The 25,655-nt window shown below is 62.9% G+C and overlaps 3 protein-coding genes across 12 annotated transcripts; 1 reads left to right on the forward strand and 2 right to left on the reverse strand.

Moving 5' to 3' along the window:
* Positions 1–93: 93 nt before the first annotated feature.
* CYHR1 (cysteine and histidine rich 1) lies at positions 94–16,459 on the reverse strand. Of its 7 annotated transcripts, none has more exons than XM_070222612.1 (4): positions 15,191–15,426; positions 3,431–3,669; positions 2,452–2,663; positions 94–810 (listed from the first exon to the last, which is right to left on the reverse strand). In XM_070222612.1, exons 1-4 carry the CDS (start codon positions 15,281–15,283, stop codon positions 419–421), a joined length of 936 nt encoding a protein of 311 aa, XP_070078713.1. In that variant the 5' UTR covers positions 15,284–15,426; the 3' UTR covers positions 94–418. The 7 variants fall into 7 exon arrangements, with proteins under 7 accessions (XP_070078713.1, XP_070078712.1, XP_023505071.2 ...); XM_070222611.1 differs by lacking the exon at positions 15,191–15,426 and adding an exon at positions 12,987–13,074; XM_023649303.2 differs by lacking the exon at positions 15,191–15,426 and adding an exon at positions 12,419–12,954.
* KIFC2 (kinesin family member C2) lies at positions 16,367–23,934 on the forward strand. Of its 4 annotated transcripts, none has more exons than XM_023649242.2 (18): positions 16,367–16,648; positions 16,880–16,961; positions 17,120–17,271; positions 17,380–17,518; positions 17,684–17,808; positions 17,888–17,953; positions 18,045–18,173; positions 18,590–18,667; positions 18,780–18,894; positions 18,969–19,078; positions 19,540–19,648; positions 19,757–19,914; positions 21,714–21,818; positions 21,902–22,023; positions 22,112–22,235; positions 22,350–22,479; positions 22,569–22,825; positions 22,952–23,934. In XM_023649242.2, the coding sequence occupies exons 1-18, from the start codon at positions 16,550–16,552 to the stop codon at positions 23,204–23,206; spliced, it is 2,355 nt and encodes a 784-aa protein (XP_023505010.1). In that variant the 5' UTR covers positions 16,367–16,549; the 3' UTR covers positions 23,207–23,934. The 4 variants fall into 4 exon arrangements, with proteins under 4 accessions (XP_023505010.1, XP_023505013.1, XP_023505015.1 ...); XM_023649245.2 differs by having other exon boundaries at positions 16,399–16,648; positions 18,831–18,894; XM_023649247.2 differs by having other exon boundaries at positions 16,399–16,648; positions 22,569–22,840; positions 22,887–23,545.
* FOXH1 (forkhead box H1) lies at positions 23,922–25,655 on the reverse strand. The gene is made up of 3 exons (XM_001917145.3): positions 25,415–25,655; positions 24,971–25,075; positions 23,922–24,870 (listed from the first exon to the last, which is right to left on the reverse strand). Exons 1-3 carry the CDS (start codon positions 25,586–25,588, stop codon positions 24,067–24,069), a joined length of 1,083 nt encoding a protein of 360 aa, XP_001917180.2. The 5' UTR covers positions 25,589–25,655; the 3' UTR covers positions 23,922–24,066.

The following is a 25,655-nucleotide window of genomic DNA, read 5'->3' on the forward strand; positions in this document are numbered from 1 at the left end:
AACAGGGATGGGTAGGCTCTGACCCAGAGGCCAAACCAAAGCTCCCACGCTGTCCAATCACAGCCATGCCTTCCCCTTGAACAAAACAGAAAGTAGCAAACAAGGTGCCTTTTTAATTGCAATCAAATATGCCGTCTGAAGTCAGCTCGCCTGAGCCCGGCCCAGAGCGGGTCGTGCACCTCGCTGCGCGCTGGGGGCTCCCTGAGCCGCCGTCTCCTCTGCAGGTGGCCCAGCCTAGGCGCCAGGATAGGGGAGGCGGGGCGGAGGGCCGGCGGAGGGCAAGGCAGAGCGCTCACACTGTCGCACACACATGCAGACTTTCCCAACATTCGCTTCTGTTCCTTCCTCCTTTACTAAAATGGTCAGAGAGCACTGTGAAGCCACTGCCAGGCAGGTGTGGGCAGCACAGCAGTGCCGCCTACTTCTGTATCTGGAACAGGAAGAGCCGCAGGTTGATGTTCTTGGCGGCCAGCAGCTTGTTGCACTCCACGGAGTCGACGATGGGCAGCGGCACGTAGTCCGTCTCGTTGCTCTCGTTGGTGAAGACGAAGTGGTAGATGACGGGGCTGATCTTCACGTCGTCGTAAGGGCCCTTGAGCAGCAGGAAGGAGCACTCTAGGGGTGCCGTGACCTTGCTCTTGAGGAGGAGCTGGAAGGAGAGCGTGCGCTTGCAGGACAGGTTGGGGTTGCGCTCTGAGTCATTCACGCGCGCCTTCAGAACCCACGTCTGGTTCAGCACTGTGAACCTCGGCGTCTCATAGTACAGGCGCGTGATGAAGTCGTCGGTGCGGTACGGCCGGAACTGGACCTCTGTGGAGACAGACAGGCCGGGAAGAGCCGGCAGTCAGTGTGGGCGGGGCCGCGTGGCGGCGCCTTCCCTACCGGCCAGCCGAGGACACAGGCTCAGCCAGGGAGGAAGGCAACTTACCAGGACACAGCGTGCTCTACTTGTCACAAGGCAAATCAAACGCAATTATGGCAAATGGAGGCGTACACAAGCTTTGGGGAAACAACTATAAACAGAAGTAACACGCATTAGCTGCAGGGAGCCCAGAGGCTGAGGGAAGTGAGTGGCCAGCCCCAACCCCCACTGGCCTCCCCCCTCGCCCTTCCCCAGGGCCCGACCCAGGCAGAGGGAGAGGCCCTGCCCCAGGGGCGTGGGTAAGCAGACACACAGACAGGATGCAGTTCTGAGAACAAGTGCACTTTATTGGTTCCCATACAGAGCTGCCAGAAAAGCCGGCGGGCAGGCTGGCACATGGCACTGGAGCCTGCGTTGGGCTGTGAGGCAGAGCACCAGCGTGTGGCCCAGTGCTGGGCTCTGCCAGCCATCTGCAGGGCCCATCAGTCAATGGGTGACTGCCGTCACACAGTCCTCTCAGCATAGCCCGTGGCCTGTGGCTGGCAAGTCCCTCCACGGAGGCGGCCAGTCCTTCCTGAGTGGACAGGGCTCCCTGCCCACCACCGCCGCAGTCACAACACCTTGGCCTGCCTGGACCCTTGAGGCCTGACTTGGACTGTTTGTGCCATGGCGCCCACCAGGGTGGCTGAAGCTGCAATTAACCAGGGGCCGCGGCCTTCTGCTGCTGAGGCCCCTGGGCCCTCAGCCTCTCAGGCCCATGCAGGCCCACACCTAGCCAGGCCCAGTCCAGGCAGTGTGACTTGGCTGCCCATGACCGCCCTTGATGCTCTGAGCTGGCCGCCTGGTATGGGCTGGGTAGTAGAGGGCTGGAGTCTCCCTGAATGGCCCCAGCATCAGCAGGTACTTCTGGCTGTTCTCTGTGTATGGACCAGGCTCTGGCCTGGCTCCTGCTCCCCAGCACGTCCAAAGGCAGTAGCAGTAGCCTGGAGAGCCCATGAGATCCAGTGGGCCTGGGCGTGGTCCAGCCTGCCCGGCCCTAGACGTCCACTCTCAGCTCTGCATTCTGAGCTGGGCACCCTCGCTCATTCTGGAGCCCTGGCCCTGAGCATCTTCTTGCTGGCCTTAGGAGGCCTGTGGCCACTGCAGTGACCTCCCGCAGGTAGGACCCGACGTGACAAGTGTTCTTCTTGCCCCTGGCTCTGCAGGGCAGGCCCCCAGCTCCTGGGCCCCCCAAGACACACCCACTTTCTGGTTAGACCCCAACTGTCCCAGGGCTGTGCAGCCCCATGCAGTGAGGACACTGCTAGCTGGCGGGGGGGGGGGAGGGGGGCGGGCGGGGATGGGGTGAAAAGGACAGGTGGGAGGGGCCTCTGTGAGAGCCATGCAGGTACCCCTGGAGTCCTGCCCCAGCCCCTTCCCTGCTTGGCCTCCAGCCTGTGTTCTCCCCCAGAGGGATCCTTCCATGGCCAGGAGCTTGTCCAGAGCCCAGCAACCGGCGCGACCTGTGCCCACTGCCCAAAGCCTGCTGCTTTCCTGGCCCCTCAGCTGAGTGGCGTGCAGTGGGCTGCGTGCGGTGGGCAGGGCCTCACCTGTGTAGCCGATCTTCTCAAAGCTGAGCAGGCTGAAGACGCTGTTGTAGAGCTGCATCTCCCTGCGATGGCTCTGATCCATCTCGTCCAGGATCTCCATCAGCTCGTTGCCCGTCTTGGTTGGGTGGGCACATGCAGCCTCGTGCACTGTCAGCTCATGGAAGGGGCCGTGCCATGGGCAGCCGATGCGCTTGTACTTGCACTGGGTCACCCTGGAGAGGAGGTGAGCACCATGGTCACAGCCTGCGCCCTGGGGAGGTGGCTGTGCCCAGTAGTCCTCCAAAGGTGGGCCTCTGCCCAGCCTTGCTCATATATGAGCCACTCTCTGAAGGACACACTCGCTGTGTGTGGGCTCCCTGGAAGGGATCAGAGCATGTGTGAAAGTCAGAGAGAAGAGGAGCACATTCGGACTGTGAATGCACATGCCACCTACACCCACTGCTAGGGGGTCTCTCTAATGCTTGGCAATAGTGGCCACTGATCACGGTCCCGGACCCTACACAGCTTCACTCCAGGTGAGGCTCAGTGGCCTGGCCCCACAGCAGGCGACAGTGTGAACCAGCCAGGGCTGGGTTGGGGTGCCATCGTACCCTCACAGAGAGCTCCCACAGCTCCTGAGTTGGCCATGCTTTCCTGGGCTCAGGGATGCCAAGGACAGCCTCAAAGAAGCACCACACAGTCAAAGAGAACCCTGCAGAGCCAGGATGATTACCAGATGGACACTGGGTACAAATCCAAGCCCCCTGCCCTCTGTGGGGCCACCCCCCTCCAGGGCCTGGGCCCTGAGCAGCTTCACGTTGGCCCAGCCCTAAAAGGTGGTCGGTGGGCTGCGTGTGCGGAACCTGAGGTCTGGGCAACAAGGACCAGCCAGAGTATCCCGCACACTTGGGTCTCACCCACACCAGAGTGGTCTCCAGCCCTGTGCTGGGCCCTGCACGTGTGGCCAAGCCTGTGGCAGGAGGGCCAGACAGGTGGTTACCTGTCCTGGCACTCCTCTTTTTGATGCCTCTCCAGAAGGGAGCGGGGAAACTGGCGCAGGCAGAAGCCACACTCGGAGGGCAGCTCGCTCACGGCTTTCTCCACAGCCAGGTTGCGGCAGCAGAGGCTCTTACTGATCTCACATCGACAGTTGGGGCATGTGGCCTGCTCCTCCTTCAGCCGGGCATCTGCTAGTAGGTGGATAAAACAGCCAGCGCACATCAAGTGACCGTTAGTACACTGCGAAGAAGGAAAGGGAGATGAAGCTCACAGACCTGCGGGACTTGCACACACGCTTGCGCCTGCCTGCTCTGCCCCGCCCCGCCCCACCCCCTCCAGCTAAGGCCAAGCCAGCGGCCATCCTGAGGGACTCCAGCTGTAGGAGGGGCTGCTGGCAAGGAGAGGTACAGGCATGCTGTTGTTTAGCAAACACAGAGGGCTGCTGCTCAGGAGGGAAAAGCCTTTTTCCTGGAGCACTACAAGAATACAGCCAACTGGGCCCCTGTGAAGAAGTGGGTGTCTCAAGGGTGGCCCTCATCAACTTGCAGATTATGGCTCTCCACTGAGGCAGGCCTGCTGGTGATTGGTCTGGCCACATAGGGGCTTGGATCCTGGCCTTGTCCCCCGCCAGGGGCCAGGGCTTCTCCCAAGAGTCCCTACAGGCCCTGATTTCAGGATGCCTGCAGGAAAGCGGGCTCTTGGCCAAGCACAGCAGTGGCACTTAGCCATCGGGTGTTGAGTGGGGCAGGAGACACTGCTCCTCGTGCCAAGGCAGGAGCACCCTCTCCCTGGCCTTCACAAGGGCCATTCAGGCTGGGGGCTGGGGACCTGGCTCAAATCCACCCCCAGCATAACCCCTCCAGCCCTCCTTGGCCAGCACAAGTGAGAGGGCAGTTGCCACCCACCCAGTGGAGCTAGCTACCTGTGGGGGCCTTCCCAAGAGCTGATGGCACACAGCTGTGGCTGGGGGAAAAGCCAAGTTGGCTTGTGACAAGGGTGTGTGGGTACAATGTGTGCCTGGGGGAGGCGGGAACAGGGGCTGCAAGTGGGACATGTTGCTGGGTTGGGTCAACAGGAGCCAATAGGTCCCTTCCCTTTCTGAACCTGCAGATCTGAGACCCGGAAGCTGCCTGTCAGCAACCTGCCTCTCTTGCTGGTGGTCCTTCCATGTGTGGACAGTGGGTTGCCACCTCAACTCCTATCTTGGGTCTCTCACTAGCTCCACACACACCTCCTTAGCACCCACTTAGTGCCATGGAGAGATATATGGTAGGCTGTGGGCTGGGTCCTCCAGGGGCTTACAGTGTTGGGGGAGGAGAAACCCACACAGAAACCAAGAGGTACAAGAGCTAAGACTTGGACTGAGTGTCCTCTTGGGGCAGACACAGCTCCCCTCAGGCCTGGCCCATGGGGCTGGTACAGATGAGGGGCAGGTGTGGTGGTCTCACAGAGCCCAGGGAATGCTGGGAGGTAGGGGTGTGCGGGCCTTGGGCTCAGCTTTCCATTGGGGGCCCACCAAGGACTAGCTGGATTTCCATTTGGGGAGACTCCCCCACAGCTAGCTGAGGATGAAAAAGCAGGCAGCACTTTCACACGCCTCTCCAGTGGCTGGCCTGGGCCCGCCATCCATGGCAAGCCTCCAGAAAGCCACTGAGCAACACGGGTCCCTTGGGGTCCAGGACCCTTTTCATAGTGAGATGCAGTGGGGTGGAGGCAGACAGAGTCACTGCCTGGCCACGCTCACCAACATGAAGTCCTCAGTAGACACTAGCTGCCATCCCATCACTTCAGGCATCTGTACACCATGAGCTGAGGAACTGCAGGAGGCTGAGCGAGCTCTGAGTACCTGTGGGCTGGGCCTGGGCTCTAGTGAGTGATGGGAGCTACATGCTGAGGACTGACAGTGGGGGCAGGTGAGCTGGGGACAAAGGCCTCATGCACAGAATCCATGTTGACACAAACACCACAGATTATCTGCACTCAAATCTCAGTTTCTAAGTCAGGTCAAAAATTAAATGTGCAAGATGAAGGGGAGTTGGCTGGACTCACAGTGGAGGAACAGGGTCTGGCAGGGGCGGGCCAGCGCCAGTTCTGGGCACAAGGGCTGGCTGGGGGTAGGGAGTGAGGCTGGTCCCAGGAATGATCAGGATGAGGTGAGGCCTGCCCACAGGAAGAGCAGGGTGGAAAAGCAGTCTGTCCACTCCTAGGGATCAGTGGAGAAGCCAGAGATGCAGTGAGTGGACAGGAGCGGAGGGGGATACAGACGCCACAGGCACAAACCAGGGGCCATGGTCACACCCCCTTTCACAGCCCCTGCCAAGGGCCTGACTCAACAGAGGCCCAGCTTTGCCACACCAGAACCCCAGGGAGAGGATCATACTGTGTGCCAAGGCCGAGAGGGAAGCCACACATGCTGATGTGACCACTTGTTCGTGGAGGAGGAAACTTCAGGGTGCCCCTTGGAAGGGAGGCTGAGACAGGTGGCACCACGTGCGGTGAAGCCCCAACGGCTGCCCAGCACCCGCAGTGAGGAAGCCCAGCAGGACGCCAAGACCCCCCAGGCCTGGGGGCCCCATGCCTGTGTGTGGCTAGCTCTAGTACTAGGCTGCCTGGACAGGGCCCAGCTCGACAGTCACCTTGGGGCCCCTGCCTGAGCAGAGTGGCAGCAACACCCTGTTGGGCCCCACCCACCTGGTTTCTCTTGTCTCTGGGGGCCCAGTCAGGGTGTGGGCCTGAGGGGAAGACTAGGGATGGAGTCCTGGGACTCCTGAGGGACACTGAGGCTGCCAAGTGTGTGACTGCTTACCTCCCAGCACCACCCCAAAAGCCCACTGCTCTGGAGCAGAGAGCCTGCCCATATGCCCTCCTGGCAGGCCTCTGCTTAGAGCCTGGGGGCTGCAGGGACACACGAGATCCCTGGCCAGCCCCTGCCCCCTTTCCCAGAGCCCCCAGAACCAACACAGGCACGGGTGATACGGCACCACAGGGAGGCAGCGCTGACCCTGCCCTCCTGCTCTAGGCCTTCTGAGGGGGCCTATAGGCTCTGGCGGGAGGTGGTGTCCCTGCCCCTTTGGACCCAACAGCTCAGCTCTAGATCGGAACGTGGTGAGCCAGCAAGATACTCCAAAGCACTGCTGGCCCAGCGAAGGGAAAAGACAATGTCCACATGCAACCAGCCCCTCACCAGCTACCAAGGGACACTCTCCGGGTGGATACCAAGTGGCTGGCCTAAGCCCAGCCAACACCCTGCCCAGGTGTACAAAGCAGGGCGGTCACCATGCTCCAAAGCCCTCCCCACCACCCAGGCCCCTCTTGGCCTTCTGAGGAAGACCTCAACACTCCACGCAGGCCTGGCCACAGGGCAGCATTGACTTGGCCTCTGCAGTGGCCAGGCTGGACCGCACCTGCCCCAATTTGCCCAACCAGAAGCCAGGCCCCAGAGGACTCTGCACGGTGCTGGCCGCACACCAAGCCTTGGATGGACAGCACCAGCCAGGGCAGGCGAGAGTGCCCCACTCAATATATTAGGGCCAAGCCCCCAGAAGCCTGGGCGCCCCCAGAAGCAGCTCCTGCAGTGCCTGGGCCAGGATGCCTTCCCACCACCTGCCAGGAAGACCCTGGTGGTAGGGAGAGGCAGGGAGAGGGATACCACAACCCAAGACAACATCATAGGGCCTCCCAGGCCCTCCCAGGACAGATGCTGGCTTAGACTCCAGCCCACAGGTCAGCAGCAGCATGATCCTAGGCTGGTCACTTCCCTCTCTGGGCTTCAATTTCCTCTGGCACAAAAGGCAACGAGGGCAGGACTGGCCTCATCATGTGCTGAAGAGGCAGGATGGACAACATACATAGCAGTGTGGCTCGGCCCCCAGCACTTGGTGGGCACAGAACAAACGCCCACGACTATGGTCATCATGCAGCAGAGCCCAGCGAGCTCCTCACACAGGCCCTGCCTACAGCCTCAGAAGGGACTCAGACACAGACCTGTGATTTCAGCAAAAGCCTCTCCCTTGCCCCTGGGGTCCCGAGTCCCACCCAAGTCGGGGCCCCACCCCCAAGACCCTCTGCAAATGGTCCAGAAGCAGGCATTTGTACCTGGCCCCTGAGGACACCACGCAGCAGCCCCGCCCTCTGCCTGGCCGCTTACTTGCACCAGGCTGTACATGCCCAGGGCCTCCAGGTGAGCCAACTTCTCCCCTGGGCTAAGGGGGAGTTGAATGGACCAACCAGACTCATGAAAAAAAGCCCTGACCCCCGGGCCTTGGGCCATAAACACGTCTTAGAAAATGCCCCCACCCCCGCCCCAGTCCCATCCCCTGACAACTCGCGGGAACCAAGCTCTTGGTCAGTAGGTCTTTCAAGCCCTCTTTGAAGCCTGGAGTGCCCAGTCCCCTCAAACTCTGGGGTCCCTCCATAGCCACTCTTTCCCACTAGAGGAAGGCTCAGCACCCAGGCCCATGTGAGCAGCCCACCCTCCAAAGCACAGTCAAGGGCATCAACCCCAAAAGTGCCACTCAGCCCAGCTGGAAGTCTGCCCTCACCAGGCCCAGCAGGGCCTCAGGGCACCCCACACCCCCACAGGCTTGGCATGAGGTCTCCTCAACCTCTTTAGTCACGGGGCCCTGAAGAGACCATGCAGTGTCCAAGACACACAGCTGTTTTGGGGGAAGCCAGCACGCCAACCTTCACCAGGTTTTAGGTTTGAAGTTCTGGGCCAGTGGTTCTCAATGGCAAGCCACCCCGAGAGCCAGGACTTGGGTAGGAAGCAGGCAATCCCGCAGAGTCAGCCTCTTGCTCAGAACCTAAGTGCTGCCAGGATCGAAAAGTAACTCAAATGACAAACCAGCACCACAAAAACACCGCTTCTCATCTAGCCAGAGTCCAGAAGCCTTCTCCTCTCTGCCCTTGATTTGGAGGCCTAAGCAGACGTATTTTCAGTCTTTTCTGCTACCTTTCTCACCTCAAAGCTCAAGCCAGCCGCAGTCCGAGAGCTGGGGAAGAGGAACCCAGGATGCATGGGTGGGCAGCACCACCAGGGATTCCTCAAACATCACCCTGAACAGAGCCTGCAGCACGAGCCATGCCGACGGCCGCTGAGATGGCATGCTGGGAGGCTCCCCAAGGCCTGTGCCCACACTGGCCAAGGCCGGGTTAGAGATGGAGCCACCCTTGCTTCCTGGGCCTTTTACCAGCATGACCACCACTCAGGTGACCAGTCCCCTTGGGCTAGGGCCTGAGCTGAGTCCTGGCAGAAATAGAAGACCTTAGGGGTGGGAGGCGTAGGAGGCCATACCCAACCTCCCAGAGGGCAGACAGCAGCAAGTGCCCCAGTCAGGTGGGGAGGAATGGGTATCTTGTAGCAGGGAGGGAAGAGGGCCACAGCAGGGCGGTGCCGCCTCGGTGGGGATCATGAGGAGGAGGAATGAGCAGAGACAGGGAGAGGGTAGACAGGCTGAAGTGGCACAGGAGCAATGGGCTGGAGAAGCAGGGCACACTGCTGGCAAGGCCCAGGTTGGAGGCTGGGCACAGTGGGCACAGGCGCCAGAAGGCCAGCTGGGGTCACATTCCATAACAGAGACCCCCTGACTAGTCCCTCACCCTGACAGGGGTCACAAGCTTTTCTGGCTGGTGAGAGGCTGGACAGAGCTGTGCAGCCCCTTCCTCCAGATGCCAGTCCACAGCTCAGGGCCTTCACTCATGTCAGCAGGGTCAGGGCCAGGTCTGTCTGATGGAGGACACATTGAGCCTCATGTGAAGGGCTAGGGGAGAGCTGAGGATGCAGGCATGGAGCTGCATCACTCCAGGCACCAATGAGGCTGTGTTTCCCCCAGAGAAGGCGCTCTCATAGGCAGTAGAGGAGGGTCACATTGCCCTGGGGCCACTGGGCTGCATCTAGAACTCCTGCCAGCACAGGCTGCCTACCATCTGCTCCTGCGTGAGCGTCCCTGATGTACCTCCAGCCCTCCTATTCCCACCTGCGTGCCTGGAGAACATCAAAGCCACCATCTGCTGTACCTGCCCTGGCCCTACCCTGTCCTAATGCCAGCCATAGTGAGAACTATGTGTACAAGTGCCTTGGTCTGACACCGGAGCACTTCCCAACCCAGGTGTGTGGTGCGATGTGCTGGGCATGCAGGGGAGCAGGCCCTGCCAGGCTAGGGGCTCAGACTTGGAAGCAGGTGGACAGGTCCACCCATGCAGCCCATGTCTGCTTGAGGCGAGTTTTCACCACCACCAAGGCTTCCCTAGTGGCACGGAGGTGGGGTCTGGTGGCCAGAGAGTAAGCTCTTGAGTTATCGTGCACCCAGCCAACTCTAGAAGCCCATTGAGTTGTCTCCGGCAGCTCTAGTGCCAGGCACAGCACACAGTGCTCAGCATGGCTACTGGCTCTTCTCCTCACCCCAGAGCTGGGCACCATCTGAGAGAGCCCCCAGCTGGACGGTGGGGCTGGTACCAGCCCCGAGCCACATGTCCCAACAGGGCTAGGAAAAATGTTGCCGGTAGGAAAAGAGTGGAACACGCCTGAGACTAGTCTACTAGAGATGGGCCAGCAAAAACCCAGGCCAGAAGGTGATGGTTAGCAGTGGGCCCTGACCAGGGACACAAAGAAGGCTCTGTGCCCACCCATCTTGATGCAACATGTGTGCAGCCCATGTCATCTGTGACCAGATCCTCCAGGAAGCAAACCCAGCTCTGAGGCTGACCAGGCAAGAGACCCCTGACCTCAATGCCCCCATCCAGGGTCACTGTGAAGGTGAAGTGGAATCCTACCTGTGGCAGGGAGCCACCAAGAAGCGTTCCCTCCTTCCCCCAGCCCCTCCCTCAGGCCCCTCACACCCCAACCTCCAGCATAGGTACTACTGGGCATCCATGCCCCACATGCCCCCCATCCCATGGCTGGTCTTCCAGCAGCTAAAGGAGTTCTGACCCGTGGCAGAGCTCTGGTCAATCCTTCTAGAGCCAAGGGCTCTCCCACTGATCACATATTCTAGAACTTTCTCCAGGCCTCTAGAGATGAGAGGAAAACAACTCCCTACCAAGGCCCAGGTGTGACTTGGGAAGAACGGAAGAGGAGCAGGGGTTCAGTGCCAGAGCCTGTAGCTCAGTGTCAGTTGGCTCTCCTTGCTCAGTGGGCCTGTTCCCAGGGAGCAGAGCCCACTGGGCTGTGGAGAGGGCCACAGTTCAGGGTGGCCCCAGTGCCTTCACTCTCCATCACAGCTGCTCAGCTGTCTGCCTCCGGCTGCCCAGGATACACTCAGCTCCCAGCACAGTGCAGGCCGGTTTAAACCAGCCAGGCTCAGAGGTCCAGTCACCAGCAGCTCTGGCCAGAGGCAGAGTTGAGACTCTCTGTGCTGAGTAGACCAGGAGACAGCACCACGTGGCCTATCATTATGCCAGGTCCAGCCCCAGCCCACTCACAGGAGAGAAGACAGGAGACTCCTGAATTCCCCTAGGAATCCCCTCACCATTGGCTTCTGGGGCTGTCACTCAAGACCCAAGGAAGGAAGAGTTCTACCTAGGAGGATCAAAAGATTGTGGGCAACGGAAAAAGAGGACAGAGAGAGGACAAGTCCTGAGGAGCACCCCCAAGGCTGAGGGGCTTACAGGAAGCACTCCCCCAGCTGGCACTGGGTCAGGAGGCCTGTGGTATTCCTGAGCAAGAGCCTCTGCCCAGGAGCTTCCCAAAGCCCAGGAAGGTGGAATGAGAACTAGTGCTCTCTCCCCAAAGAACTGAACCCACTTCCCCGTCAATGCCTTCTTTTCTTCCTCTGTTATGCACACGCACTGGGGTCCTCCCAAACAACCTGCCAGAGTGAGAAGGATTTGCACATTCAGAGGTTGAAAAAATGATAACCCAAACCAGCCCCACACTCCTTACTACAAAGAATGGCTCGCTCACCCATGGCCCCCAGTTTGAGTACAAAAAGAGGAACAAGACCCCGTCAACCATGTCAAGATCCTGTAAGTGCAAAGAAAGGGATAGAGAACCTGTTCTGTTCCTCAAGGAGCTCTGGGGAGAGCAGGGATCAGAGGAGGGGTGGGGGGTAAGGTGAAGAGAGACAGACAAAGAAGGCAAGACACTGCACACCGACTCTGGGGCCAGAGTGCAGCCCTTGGTGCTACGTGATGCACACGTAAGACCCACCTGGGCCTGGTACCCTCTCTGATGGCCCTGAGCTGGTTAAGGACTCTGCGTCCAGCCCCTATGCTGGATCCTCAGATGGGAGGAGGAGGGTGGACAGACCTCCTGGAGTGCTGGCAGCCCAGGAAGCCAGGCCTGGCATGGGTGAGGCAGGATGCGGGGGAGCCTAGCCAAGGGCGTAGCATGTCCAGAAGGGACTGGGTCAGACTGGGGCTGGAGAAGGGACCCAGACTGTGAGGCTGGATGCGGGTGGTTCATCCATACCAGGAATGAGAGAAAGGGACCAAGGAAGGAAAAGAGGGGATCCCCTCCCTTCTCAATGTTTTCCCAGAAAGAGACAGACAAGGCGAAGTGGATTCTTCCATTGGAGAGGAAGAAGGGGTACAGGATGAGCGGGAGGACAGGTTTTGGGGGTGTGGCTACCAAAAGAATAGAGATGGAGCTCTTCAGTGAAGAGGAAAGACCAGGGGGTCCCTGAGCCCAGGGAGCTCGGGAATGAGGACAACAGGCTCTGAGGTGGGAAGAGGATGGGCATCTGGCCCCAGTTTTCTGTGGGGTCAGCCTGAGGGGGTGGGCGGGGGGTTTGCTGAGGAGGGGGCAGCTGGAAAGAGAAGCATCTGAGGGAGAGAGATGAGATTCGGATGGGGAATTAAGGAGAGTCAGAACGAGAAAGAAGGGGGTTCCACGCAAAAAACAAGACAGTCTGAGAAGAGGAGAACGAGGAGCTTCCCAACAGGCGCGGAGTCCCGGCCCGGCTCGGCCGGCCGGCCTGCGAGGAGACGCGGCGCGGGGCCGGCCGCGGCGGGCTGGGGCCGGGCCGGGTCGGGGTCGGGCCGGCGGCCCTACCTGGTACACGGAGGCCTTGGGCAGGTCCAGGCAGACGGTGCAGCACAGCACCGAGTAGAGCCGCTCCTCCAGCTTCCCGCTGCCCGCCGCCGCCGCCGCCGCCGCCGCCTCGGCCGCTTCGGCCGCCCGCAGCCGCTTCTTGGGCGGCGCGTCGGGGTCGCCGGCCGCCTCCTGCAGCTGCCGGGCGCCCGCCAGGCCCGCCTCGTCCGGGAGCCCGGGCCCCGCCGCCTCTCCCAGCGCCGCCGCCGCCGCCGGCCCCGCGGCCGCCCCGGGCCCGGCCCCGACCCCGGCCCCGGCCCCCGCCCCCGCCCCCGCCCCGGCCCCGGCCGGCACGGCGCCGGCGGGCCCCGCGGCCGGGCCGCCCCCGCCGGCCTCCTCGGCGCCGGACATCGAGGCCAGCCGGCCCGGCGGGCGGGTGCCGGCGCGCTCTCGCGGCTGGAGGTTAGGGGCGCCGCGCGCTCCCGCCGCCCTCTCGCCGCCGCCGCGACCCCGCAGCCCGCTCCCTGCGCCGCCGCCTCAGAGGGTCCGGCCCGCGCGTCGCCCCGCAGCCGCCGCCGCCGCCACCAACCCCGGCGTGGCCGCCATCTTTGTTTTCGCTGCGCGCTCCCCCCGCCGCTGCCGCCGCCACCGCCTCCTCGTTCTCCCTGTCACGTGAGCGGCGCGGAACCAATGGGAGCGCCGCTCTGGGCGAGACGGCGCGGCAGCCAGGGCCAATGGGCGCTCGAGGGTTCCTGAGGGCCCGCCCCTGCAGAAAGTGGGCTGGGAGGGGGCGGGGCCCAGGGCGATCCGCGGAGGGGTGCGCGCCTGGGGTGGGGAAGTCTTGAGATGGGGGCGAGCGCGGCGCTTCCGGGCGTTCAGGGCGCGGCCCACACGCCGAGGGTCACCGGGACCGACGCAGCCCTGGACCGCACGTCGGAGTGTGCCTGCGCCTTTGTCCCCCAACACTCGGGCTTGCGTGCGCGGGGCCCTGGGCTGGCTCCTGGAAACCCCGCCGGCCACCCCTTCCCCTCCTGTGCGTGATGAGATGTGCTTCCACAGGACTTAAGCGCCCGGACTCCTCGCGGGAGGACTCGCGACCCCGAGTCTAACCCACTGTTCTGCCCAATCCCGCTTCCTAACCCTGGGGTTGGGAGATGAAGAGGGGTCAACTGAGCAAACTGAGGGTCTTGGGAAATCAGGACTTCTATTGCACAGGCCAGAGGGCAAACAGGCAGAGGTCGCATAGCCCGGGGAGAAGATGTGGCTTTCTGGGAAGCTGTAGTACAGCCCTCCCCTGCTTCCACCCCAGCCATCAGCCCGTGAAGGTCACTGCCCCAGAGGGCCACCTGCCAGGCCGTGCAAGGGCCCAGGAGTATGTCTTCTCAGTCCAGGGGTTCTCCTGACAAAGATACCAGCAGGAGGCCAAGCTGGGGGACGCCCCAGACTGGTTCCAGCGCATCCCCTTCTTTAGCTCAGAGAAACCAGTTGCTGCCCTGGGAGCCTCAGGAAGCTCACTGGAGGACCCCTCAATCCCTCTTTCTTTTTTTTTTTGAGGAAGATTAGCCCTCAGCTAACTACTGCCAGTCCTCCTCTTTTTGCTGAGGAAGCCTGGCTCTGAGCTAACATCCGTGCCCATCTTCCTCTACTTTATATGTGGGACACCTACCACAGCATGGCTGCCAAGCGGTGCCACGTCCGCACCCGGGATCCGAACCAGCGAACCCCGGGCCGCCGAGAAGTGGAACGTGCGAACTTAACCGCTGCACCACCGGGCCAGCCCCTCAATCCCTCTGAAGAATGGGCAGATTCCATATTTCTGCTGAATCCCTAAGGTTTATTGGAGACCAAGCCTCTCTCTGGATCTACGACCATGGCCTGCCCAGAGTCAGGTCCCAAAACATGCCTGGGACCCTTTCATTCTGATCTAAACAAGTCCCCACACTCAGCCAGAGAAGGGGCAGTGCCCAGACTCTGCCCCCTGACCAGTCACCATGCAGCAAGCCCACTTGAGGGAAAGGAGAGTCTATCCCTAGAGGAGGAGGCCTCAGGAGCAGGTCCATGGGAGGGGAAGGTGATAGCCAGGGCAGAAGCCCTGCCTTGCTGTCTCCAACTGTCACTCCCACTGCAGGCGCTGTGTGTGCAGTGCCCGGTGGTAGGCCCAACTCCCCGCGGCCAGGGCCCCTCGACAGACGTCCTCCTTTGGCAGCAGCAGCAGTCTGTCCTCCTCCAGCCGACTCAGGAGGCCTGCAGCACCCAGCATGGCGCCCCCCCACATTCCATAAATGTTGGTCGTGAAAACAGCCACAATGAGGATGGTCACTGCGACCACTAGCACCACCGCCTGACCAGCCACAGAGCGGCCCTCGGCACCAAGGTGGTCCCCAGCCACTGCCAGCACCATGCCCCCTCCCAAGAGCAGGTTGGCGGAGGAGCGGTCCCCATTCACCCAGTGGAAGTCGAAGGCAAGAAGGGGCAGACCAATGACAGTGGCTACCCAGGCTCCAGCAAGATAGTCTTCATCTGTGCCCAGCCCGGGGGCCAGCATGGTGGCGGTGGCCAAGGCCTGGAGCAGGAAGCCAGCAGCAGCCCCTCGACTTGCCTGTCAACACAGAGAAGGGAGATGTGGGAAAAAGAGGCCAGGACCTTCCGTTAAGCACGGAAGGTTCTGGTGGTCTCCTGGAAGCCTGGTCCCCCCGACTCACCTCCCACCACCCTCTCCCTGATCCAGGGAACTAGCTAGGTCCTTGGGGTTTGGGAGTGGGATACGCCTCTGCCAGGCCCCTGTGTACTCACCTGAGCAGTACTCACGGCTGCATGCAGAGACACCACTCCTAGCGCCAGGTGGGACAGGGCCGTGCTCCACTCACTCCAAGGCTTAAGGGCCATGGCGCCTTGGGCGGTAGGGAGTTTGAGGAGACAGGCAGGGGATCCTCAACTTTGGAGATGAAAAAAGAACGCAGAAGCCGGCGACCGGGAGCCCTAAGGGCGACTCCCCAGGACTCCCAGGTTCCAGAGCACCATTTCTAAATGTTGGGATGGGGATAGGCTCATCCGAAACTTTCCGGAGCCCTGAGGCCACTGGACACAACTGTGGGGAAGAAAAACCTAATTCTCCCGGGAAAAGAAGGGAGAAGGCAGTGCGGGGTGGGTGGGCGTGAGCCCTGGGGCCCTTGAACCCAAGTTGGGGCGCCGGACCTGGGGGAGAAGGAGCGAGGCGCTCACAGGCCCACTCGGCCTGGTCCCTGCGCTTGGAAGGAGCAACAGCCCAGGCTCTCAGGGGCGGCCGAACTGCGCGGCCCGAACGCAACGGCGACCGGTCGCCTGAACGTGCTCACAGTGCCGCCCGTCCGCCGCCGCCCCGCCTCCCGCGCCGGGCCTGCGGAGGCCCGGAGTGAACCAACGAGAGGAGTGGAGGCTAGAGCGGCAGGGGGCGGGGCCTGGGCTAAGGGGGCATTCTAGGAGAGCGAGACCGGGTTGTAAGAGAGGAGGGGGGACTAGGAGGAGGGGGCTCTGTACGGGGATGCGGTGTATTAGCCCGCTGGTTTGGAGGGATGTGTGGTGAGGAGAGGGAGGGGTCTGAGGAAGGGGCTGTGAGGAGAGGGGGTCTGGGCGGGGCTGTGAGGGGAGGGGCGGGGCTTGAGGGGAAGTCGACCGGGAGGGGCGGGACTGGGAGGGTCGGGGAGGTAAGAGGAGGGGGCTATGAGGAGAGGGGCGTGGCGGGGCCTGAGGGGGCGGGGTGTGGGCGGGGCTTCGCGCTAGGGTGGAGGGGGCGGGGCTGTGAGGGGAGGAGCGGGGCTGTGCGGGGAGTGGAGGTTGGACACCCGTGGGCGGACAGCTCCAAGGATGAGCGTGGTGGGGCGTCCACGGAGGGCTGGGAGGGATTCCGAGAAAAGGGGGTGCGGGGTCCGTTGGCGCTCTCAGCCCTACGTCTCCGCGAAATAGAAGGGGGCGCGGGGCAGGTGTCCGCGGGGGTCCCGGGGCCACCTGTCTCTGGCACCCCCTTCCTCGGGCGCGCGCCCTCCGCCCGCGGAGCCGGGCCGTGGGGGCGGCCGCCCCGAGCATGCGCACCGCCTGTGCGGCGGGCGGGCGCCGAGTCGGGGCGAGGGGACGCGGGGTGGCGCGAAGCGGGGCCCTCTGCTGCCCCGCACTCCCATGTACGCCTTCTACTCGCTGCTCATCTACATCTTCTACAGCCTCTTCCGCAGGGATGGCGGGGCCGCGGGGCCCGCCGACCCCGGGGACCCGGCGCAGGTGAGTGGGGGCGGGCGCAGCGCGGCCGGCGACCCCTTCCTGAGAGCTGCTTTGCGGGCCCGCGCAGCGTAGGGCGCTGACCCTGGGGAGGGGGCCGCGCGGAGGACCCCGTGTCGTTCTGGTGTTGGGAGCAGAGACCTCAGCCCCAGGTCCTCTGGTCCAGTTTCCTGAGGGAGAGAGCCCGGCAGGCTGCCTGGCCTCGCCTCAGGGGCTCCCCTGCTCGCTCCCTAGAGGGCCCGCAGCAAGCCTGGGGGTCGCCGCCGCCCCGACCAGCCCACGGCAGAACTGTGGACCGAGCTGACCGGCTTGGTCGGTAGGTACTGTCGGTGCGTCGGGGGAGCCCCGCCGTCCTAGAGAGGGAGGGGTGCCTGTGACCTCCTTGGGACGGAGGACCCGGCAGGTGCCATCTGGTGCCCTGGCCTCCAACACGTGACCCAGCGCACCTTGCCCTCCCACCACCTGGCCTCGCAGGCTGCTCTGAGTCTGAGGATGGGCCGGTCGGGGGAGCCGAGGGCCACGCAACCGAGGTCTCCTTGGAAGAGGCTCTGGTGCGTCTTGCGGAGTTCCTCTCGGCCCAGCTGGGGGCGGAAGAGAGCTGCGGGAATCCTCCAGACGTGACCAAGGTGAGCGGGACTGAGGGTCCTTCTCCGGCAACCCGTTATCTCCCCAGTCCTTCTGGCCTCCACGTTCCTGTTCCCATCTTCTCCGCCTGATTCTTATTTCCTTCACAGCCTGGTGATGTTCCCCTACTGTTGACGGTGACCGGTCAGCTTTTGGCCCTCTTGGCATGGATTCGGAGCCCCAGGGGAAGGCAGGCCCTGCCCCAGGGGACTCAGTCAGCCTCGGGGGTGCAACCCTCAACTCCCGCTGGTGTGTAAAGAGTAGTGAATTGAAAAGGGAGCGTGTGGAGGGAGTGAAGCCCACTAGAGCCTGAGTGGCGTGGAGTACGGGGTCCCAAGCCTAGCTCTGCTCTGAAGGTGCCCCTTTTTCAAGCCAGAGACCTCATCAGTCCTAACTGGGTCTACCTCACCACAGGGCCCCCATCCCAAGAAGAAAGCCCTTCCCTTTCACCAAGGGGTGAGACCCAGGGGCAACAGTCCCCCCAGTTGGAAGAGGACCAGAGAGCTTGGCAGCGGCTGGAACAGCTCATCCTTGGACAGGTGAGGGGCCCAGGAGGCAGCAGGGACTGGGGGGGACAGGAAGGAGGTGCTCCACCACGTGTCCTCTCCTCCTTCCCAGCTGGAAGAACTGAAGCAGCAGCTAGAACTGCAGGAGGAGGAGCTGGGCCGGCTGCGCCTGGGAGTGGTGAGGCTGCTGGGGGCGGGTCCAGGAGCGGACTCAAGAGAGAGGGCCCCCCGACTTTCAGGTGAGTCCTGAGGGCTTCTCTCTCCGCCAGGGGGCGACAGACTCGGAGAAGAGGGTTCAGCACCTTACTCTGGAGAACGAGGCCCTGAAGCAGAGCCTGAGCCTCACTCGGGACCTCCTGCTGCACTGGGGCCCCGGCCCCTCCACCAGGGCTCCCCAGGTACCCTGCTCCTTAGCTGCTGCTTCCCTGCAGTCTGGGGCTCCTGCACACTGGCCTCCAGCGATATTGCTCAGGCTTTCTCAGAATGTCCTGAATGCTGGAACAGAGGCAGGGGGCCCTCTGTGACCTGAAGGGCCAGGGCCCCAGGACTGTGGCTAGGCCCTGGGATGGTCTGTGCAGGACAGCCCCATCAAGGAGACTGCTGCCTATGGGAGAACTCCTTCACCCCGTCCCGTGGCTCCCCTGAGTGACTGACCCCAGGAGAACAGAGGGACCTGGGGAAAGGACCTTTGCACGGACTTAGGAGGCATGGGTCTGCCTGCTCCTCTTGACTTGACTTTCCCAGCTGGAAAATGGGGCTGCTGGGGCGCCCCTCCCACATGCTGACCTGGCTGCCCCCCTCCCCCCTCCTGCAGGATGAGGCAGAGGCACTAGTGGAGCTTCAGGGCCGGCTTCAGGAGGCCCAGGACACCACAGAAGCTCTCCGAGTCCAGGTGGGTGCTGGGCCCAGGGGCCAGAAAGGCTGGGGCACTGGGGAGAGGGGCATCTGAGGTGGGGACTGTTAAGTGCCCTATCCTCAGTAATGGGTGGCGTTGGGCGGGGCAGCTGGGGGTGCAGGAGGTGCAGCTGCAGGGCCTTCGGGGGGCCCTCCGGCAGCTCCAGCAGGAGACTGAGCAGAACTGCAGAAGGGAGCTGCAGCAGATGCATGGGCAGCTGGCAGGTAAGTCCAGGGGCTGGGGGGCTCATGGAAAGGCCACGGGTTTGGGCTTTCCCTCAACAACCTTCCCCTGCCAGGACTCCGGGCACGCATGGCCAGCCTGCGTCAGGGCTGTGGGGACCTCCGAGGATTGGTCAGCACCTTCACCCAGAGCTGTCAGGGTTCGTTGAGCGAGGCCCAGGGCCAGGTCAGGACCACCTGCCCCCTCTCTTGACACATGATCTCTGGGGAGCCCCATCACTGTCCTTCCCTCAGGGAGCCCCTGTCCTTTCTCCCTTCCCAGCCTGGGAGCTGCCTGCTCTGATGGAGGACGTAGGCTCTGGAACCAGAACAGTCGTGTGACCCTGTGTGCGATGTCACTTCTGGGTCTCGTTTTTGTCTTGTGCCAACTGGGGTGACAGTGAATCTCTCAGGATTGCCAAGAGCCCAGAGGAGACAGATGATGTCTTTGTCCGTGGGCCTCCTCAGATTCCTGGGTTCCATCCCAGGTCCGCAGAAGGATGTTCTTAGGGACCTGAAGCCACAGAAAGTTGCAGATCACCACAGCTGTGTGGTCACACGGTGGCTCCACATTGCTCTCAGCACCCACCCCATCAGCTCCTCCCTCAGCAGTTCCCTGCTGTCTTCATCACATCCCTGTTCCCCCAGGTATCCTGGGCCCTGGGAGCACTGTCAGCCAGAGGGGCTGGGACTCAGCTCCCTGAGGAGCAGCAGAGGACCCCAACTGGATGCCCAGGGCGACTGCTGGAGCTCAAGGGTATGGCAGGACCGGGGAGTGGAGGAGTGAGGGGCAGGCTGAAGGAAGTGGAGCCTCTCCATGCTTCATGGCCCAGGAGGCAGCTCACTGGCCTGCTCTCCACCTCAGGAAATATCCGTGTGCTGTGTCGGCTGAGGCCAGGAACACCCTCCAGCCTGGTGTGCTCAGAGCCCGGCCCGGGTGGCAGTGTCACCACCTGTTATCGAGGGCGCCAGCATCGCTTCCATCTGGACTGGGTCTTCCCTCCAGATGCCAGCCAGGAGGAGGTAATGCTCTGCCCTTGCACCTGTGTTCACCTTCCTTCAGGGTCTCCTGGAGTCCAGAAGACACTCTGGGTTCCCCTTTTTAGTCTATTTGTCCTCCCAGGAGGGAGAGTGGCTGGACTCCAGCAGGGAAAAGAAGGGAGCCGGAGGATTTGGGATGCAGGACTGGCAGGCTAGCTGGGCACTTCCTTTCCTTCCAGGGTTGTTCCTCTGCATCCTCTCCCCCCCACCCCACCCCCAGGCTCTGTAGGCCCAGGGGAAACAGACCTTCTCGTTTAGACATGAAGGTTAACATTTTCAAAAATAACTTTTCATCAGGAAACTAAAGAAAATGAACCTTCTGAGGTGACGGTTACTGCTCAGGCAGAGCTGGCTGTGGAGCATGGTGCTGCTGTGGTGGGGACAGTGCTGTGACCTCCTTCTCCAGGCTTTGCTGGCTGCCCATTCCCCCAGCCCGGGGTCCAGAGTTGGCTAGCTGTGAGAGCAGAAAACCCTCCTGGCTTTGTGGCCAAGGTGGGCAGAGGGGGACATGGGTGAGTGGGAGAGCTTCTGGCCCTCAGTGCTCTCCCGCTGCCCTGCACAGATCCCGCCCTCCTTCCTCCTCTCCTTTCCTGCCAGACTCAGCAGAAAACAGAGGCTCAAGCCCCAGCCTACCAGCAACTTGCTTCACATACTCTCTCTCTGTCACACACAAACTTTGCCGCTAGAGCTTCCATAGCTCAGGAAACAGACTCAGGGCCAGGAGGGGATGAGGTACGGGGCAGAGCTGGCTGAGACTCAGACCTGTGCTGGCCTCAGAGGGACAGACGGTGTGATGAGAGTGCGTGGCAGGTGTCCAGGGCGCCCTCCTCCACTTCCTGGAGTACCACAGCTGTTTTCCACTCACCTCTCTTGTGTATCCCACACACCACCCCAGCCTCACGTGCTGCCCCAAACTGCAGCCCTGCACGGGCCCCCCGTTGTCCACTGCCTCACAGGCAGCCCTTCTGGACAGGGCCTTCCAACTCCATGTGTCTGAATGAAAGAACCAAAGGCATCTGTCACCGAGCCCCCGCATCTCTTCCCCATCTCTGCAATGGCACCACAGTCCCCCCAACCACAGTCCCACCACCATGGTCACCCCCAGAGCTTCCTCTCAGTCATGGAATCTTAGTGACCACACGGCAATTCTGGATTCTGCCCTCATGGCCAGCAACCAACACTTCCGGCAGAACTGACATTACCAGCCACCTTCTAAGCTGGAAAGCTGGCATGTCATTGCTCAAAAGGCTCCTGTTGGCATCCAGTTGCCAACAAGATACAAGTCCCAGCCCCACATCCCCCTTGGCTACCTCTCTGCAACCTCCCAGGGCCCAGGTTCCAGCAATCCTAGTTGGCCCATCCTTCACACCCTGGGGCCCTTTTGGGCTCATCATTTGTGTGCCAAGCACTGCTCTAGTCTCTCAGCACATGCTCCCCTTCAGCCCTGACGACGGGGGCCATTACAGTCTTCAGCTCACAGAAAGAAACCTCGAACAAAAAGGATGAGTGACTTGCCTCCTGTCACACCCAGGGTTTGAACCTGGTGCTCCAGCCCAGCATCTGGGCTCTTGACTGCCATGCCCCCAGCCTCCCCAGTACTCTGCACCACCTCTTCTCCTTCTTTTCTTTGCCTGGAAAATTCTTGAAAATGCCCACTTCTCCAGGGAGCCTCCTCTGTGGGGAGATCCACCCTTCCCCCATGCTCCCCTAAAGCCTGCCTCCCAGGGGAATCAAGCTCTGTTCACACCTTGCCCCACCCCTCGCACTCCTCTTGCCCCTAGGTCTTCAGGGAGCTGGAGCCGGCTGTGCTGTCCTGCCTTCGAGGCTACAGTGTCTGCATTTTCACCTATGGTCAGACAGGGACTGGGAAGACCTACAGCATGGAGGTGGGAAGGGGGCACACTCTGGGTGGCTCCTGGGGCTAGGGACTGGGATGTGAGCCCGATGTGGCACTCCATCCCGTCCCCAGGGCCCACCCGAGGACCCTGGCATAGCTCCTAGGGCGCTGCAGTCATTGTTCCGGGAGATGGGGACCGGAGGTCAGCACCGCGTGACCCTCAGCATGGTGGAGATCTACAACGAGGCTGTCAGGTCGGCACCGCCTCCTCCCCACCCCTAGTCCCAGAGGCTTCTGGCTCCCCGGAGAACCCCCAAACCAAGCCCTCCCATTTCTCACCAGGGACCTCCTAGCCCCAGGGCCTCCCGAGCGCCTGGCCGTGAGGCAGGGCCCAGCAGGCCAAGGGGGGATCCAGGTGGCTGGCCTCACCTACTGGGACGTGCCCAACCTGGAGACGCTGCACCAGGTAAGACTGCCTAGTGTGCAGCGCCGCCCTCCAAGGCCCCGCCCTGTTCTCCCACCTGGGGGCGCAGACCCTGCAGCACGAGCAGCAGGCAAGCCCTGTCGCTCCGCCCTCCAGATGCTGAGCCTGGGGAGGAGCAACCGGGCCACCGCCGCCACCGCCATGAACCAGCACAGCTCCCGTTCGCACGCGATGGTCACGCTGACGCTGCGCGCGGCGTTCCCACCGCGCGGTCCGGGCCCCGCAGGTACCGCGGCCTGCGCCTGAGCCCTGCGGGAGGCCTCGTCGCACCTGAAACCGGGGCGCTCTCCACGTCGGACTCGCTCGCCCCTGCAGGCACGCTGCACCTGGTGGACCTGGCGGGATCCGAGCGTGCCTGGAAGGCGGGGGCGGCCGGCACGGCGCGGGGAGACTCGGACGGCGCCCAGCGTCTGCGGGAGGCCCGGACCATCAACCGCTCGCTGTTGGCGCTGGGAGGCGTGATGGCTGCGCTGCGGGCCCGCAGGCCACACGTGCCCTTCCGCGATTCGCAGCTCACGCGCCTGCTGCAGCCGGCGCTCGGTCCCGGCGCCACTGCCGTGCTGCTGCTGCAGGTGGGCGCGGGCGGCGCGGGCGCGGGCGCGGGCGCGGGGCGGGGCGGGGCGCAGGGCCAAGGGGGGCGGTCTGCACGCCAGGCTCCGCCCACTCGGGGGCCGCCCACCAGTGCCGCTCCCCCGCAGATCTCCACGCGGCCCGAGGACCTCGGCGAGACTGTGTGCTCGCTCAAGTTCGCCGAGCGAGTGGGCCAAGTGGAGCTGGGGCCGGCCCGGCGCCGCAGGGCCCCGCGCTCCGGGACGCCCTCCTCGCTCAGCACCGACACACCACTCACTGGAACCCCCTGTACCCCCACGCCACCCCCCGGCAGCCCTCCAAGCCCCGGCCCCGACAGCGGCTCCAGCTCGGCCCTCGTGCCCCCGGAGGACCTGCCCTCGTAGTCCTGCCCAGGGAGTCTAGGGTCGCACTTCTGTCGGCGGAGGCAGCGAAGTTTCTACACCCAAACAACCTTCTTGACCTTTTGGGGGCCCACTGCCCCCCAAACTCCCAGAGTTGCCCCTCCCCCCGCCCCGCGAGGAGGAGTGTTAAGCCTGGAAAATGATTGCTCCCCAGGCCCTCAGCTCCCTCCTTATCACCATTTGCTGTTATCGCGGCACACAGCAGGGATCCCAGAGCTGCGGGAGGGGACGCAGACCCGGGCCCAGTGTTACCCGAGTCACCAGTTACCGACCCCACCACCAAAAATCAGACTTGCCATTAAAATCTGGTCTGTTCCTTTACTGTGCTCTTCCCCACTACCATCACCAGAACTACTGTAGGGTCCTTCTTCCCGATCCCTTTTCCCCAAAAAGGTGCTATCTCCTTCCCAGACAGTTAAGGGGGCACAAGACTTAAGGCTGGAGCCGCTATTAGGTTGTCCCTCCCCCAGCCTGCAGCCAGGGAGGGGAGGCGACAGATGGTGATGGATGGAGGGATGGACGGACGGACAGACGGCCAGAGAAGGTGGGACCTGGAAAGGGACAGGAAGGGCTACTCCAAGCAGAGCCCTGCTCCTTCCAGCTTTGCCTCTGGGGGTAGGAGAGGCATGACTGACCATCAGGGCCAGGGTGGTGCCCAGCTGGGCCACAACCCTTCGTGGGGCTGTCCAATAAACATTGTGGACTCAGAACAGCTGGTGTCTCATGTTTCAAGGCTCTGTGGCCACAGACATCTCTTGGTCCTCTTGGCCTTGGTTTCCCTTTAACAAGCCAGTGGCAGCAGGAGGGGATGGGAGAAGCAAGCAGCCCCTGCCCTGGGAGCCTCACAGGCTGTACCAGGAGAGTAGCCAGCCTGGGGTGGGGGCAGCCAGGTCCCGGGGGTGGCTAATCCACACATCGTAGATGCTCTTGTTGGGTGGCACCCCTTGGAAGAGTGCATCTAGATCCCAGAGCAGCCCTGGGGGGCCATGGGTTTCAGGAGCCACCCCCCAGTAGGCTGGGCTGGTTGATGGTGGGCACTGGGGACAGGATGTGGGTGGTAGTGGAGCCAAGGGCATTACCACGTTGGGAGTGTAGATGGGCAAGTAGGAGGTGGGTAGCTGCCCCCAAAGTGAGGCCCTGTGGCCCCCACTGGACAGTCCCCCAGAGTCTGGGGTACCTTGCAGTAAGTGGAGGGGCCAGGTTCTGGGCTGAGGGGAAAGGGGCGAGGGCCTGCTGGTTCCCCCCTGGGAAGCCTCCCCTTCTGCTCTCATGGGCCCGGGGAGGGGGCAAAGGGGCCACAGAGACCTCTCAGAGGGCAGGGGCTGAGTGGGCACCACGTCCTCCCCACTGCGCGTGGAGCCTGCCAGACCTGGGCTGCTCCGTGGCGCCTCCTCCCCGGGGTCCCCTAGCAGAGACTTTATGCTGAAGCCCTCGCTAGGCGGAGGCTGGGGACTGGGCGGCCGGTAGGGCCGGCCGTGCAGCACGTAGGGGCCCAGATCCTTGGCGAAGGCCCCCCGCACGCCCCTGCTCTGCCAGCGCCGGCACAGGGCCGTGTTCTGCAGCCGCAGCGCCTCGGCGGGGATCAGGCTCACGTCGACCGCCCAGAAGTTGCCCTTGGCCTGGGGCTTCGCAGGATCCTTGGGCACCTGGTTGGGGGGGCAGGCTTGGGTGGGGCCGTGCGACCCCGGATACTCGGGATTACCGCCCCCGCCCCGCCCCCCGGCCCCGACCCTCGCCCTGCCCCACCTTGCGGAAGCATCGGTTGGAGGAGAGGTTGTGGCGGATGGAGTCCTTCCAGCCCTCGTAGTCGTCCCTGAAGAAGGGGAACACGGCCTGGACCTGACGGATGATCTGAAACCACGGGGCGGCCGGCAGGCGCTGTGAACCGGGGCGCGGAGGGGGCAACCACCCCTCCCCCACAGCTGGGCTTAGGGGCGCCCCAGCGCCGCCCCCCTCAGAACACCTCTGAGCCCGAGGGAGAAGGGGGCACCTCCCTGAAAAGGGTCTCGCCTAAGCATCTCAGCCCCCTCGCCAGGTGCCCAGGCCGGGACTGGCCGCGCTGGCACAGCTGGGTAGGGCCCGGTGGGGGTGGAGGCCCGAACCTGAGCCTGGGAGTAGGTGGGGGACGGGTCTGGGGTGTGAAGAAAGTGGGGGACCTCGGAGTGTGAAGAGAGTGGGGGACCCTCTCACCTGGGCCAGCTTCAGCCTGCGGGAGGGTGCGGCCTGGATCACCAGGGCGATCATGGCCAAGTAGGTGTAGGGGGGCTTGTCATGCCGCAGGTATCTCTTCTTCCTCCTCTTGGGGGGCTGGGAGGCCGACTCCGCCCCGGGGAGCTCTAGGCGTGGGTTGCTGCAGGGCCCCATGCAGGGGAAGCCGACAACGTGGGCAGAGGCCTGGCCCGTGGAGGGCGCAGGGCACTGGGGCAGTGTG

The sequence above is a fragment of the Equus caballus genome, chromosome 9 (genome assembly GCF_041296265.1).
Source record: "Equus caballus isolate H_3958 breed thoroughbred chromosome 9, TB-T2T, whole genome shotgun sequence".
Lineage (NCBI taxonomy): Eukaryota > Metazoa > Chordata > Mammalia > Perissodactyla > Equidae > Equus > Equus caballus.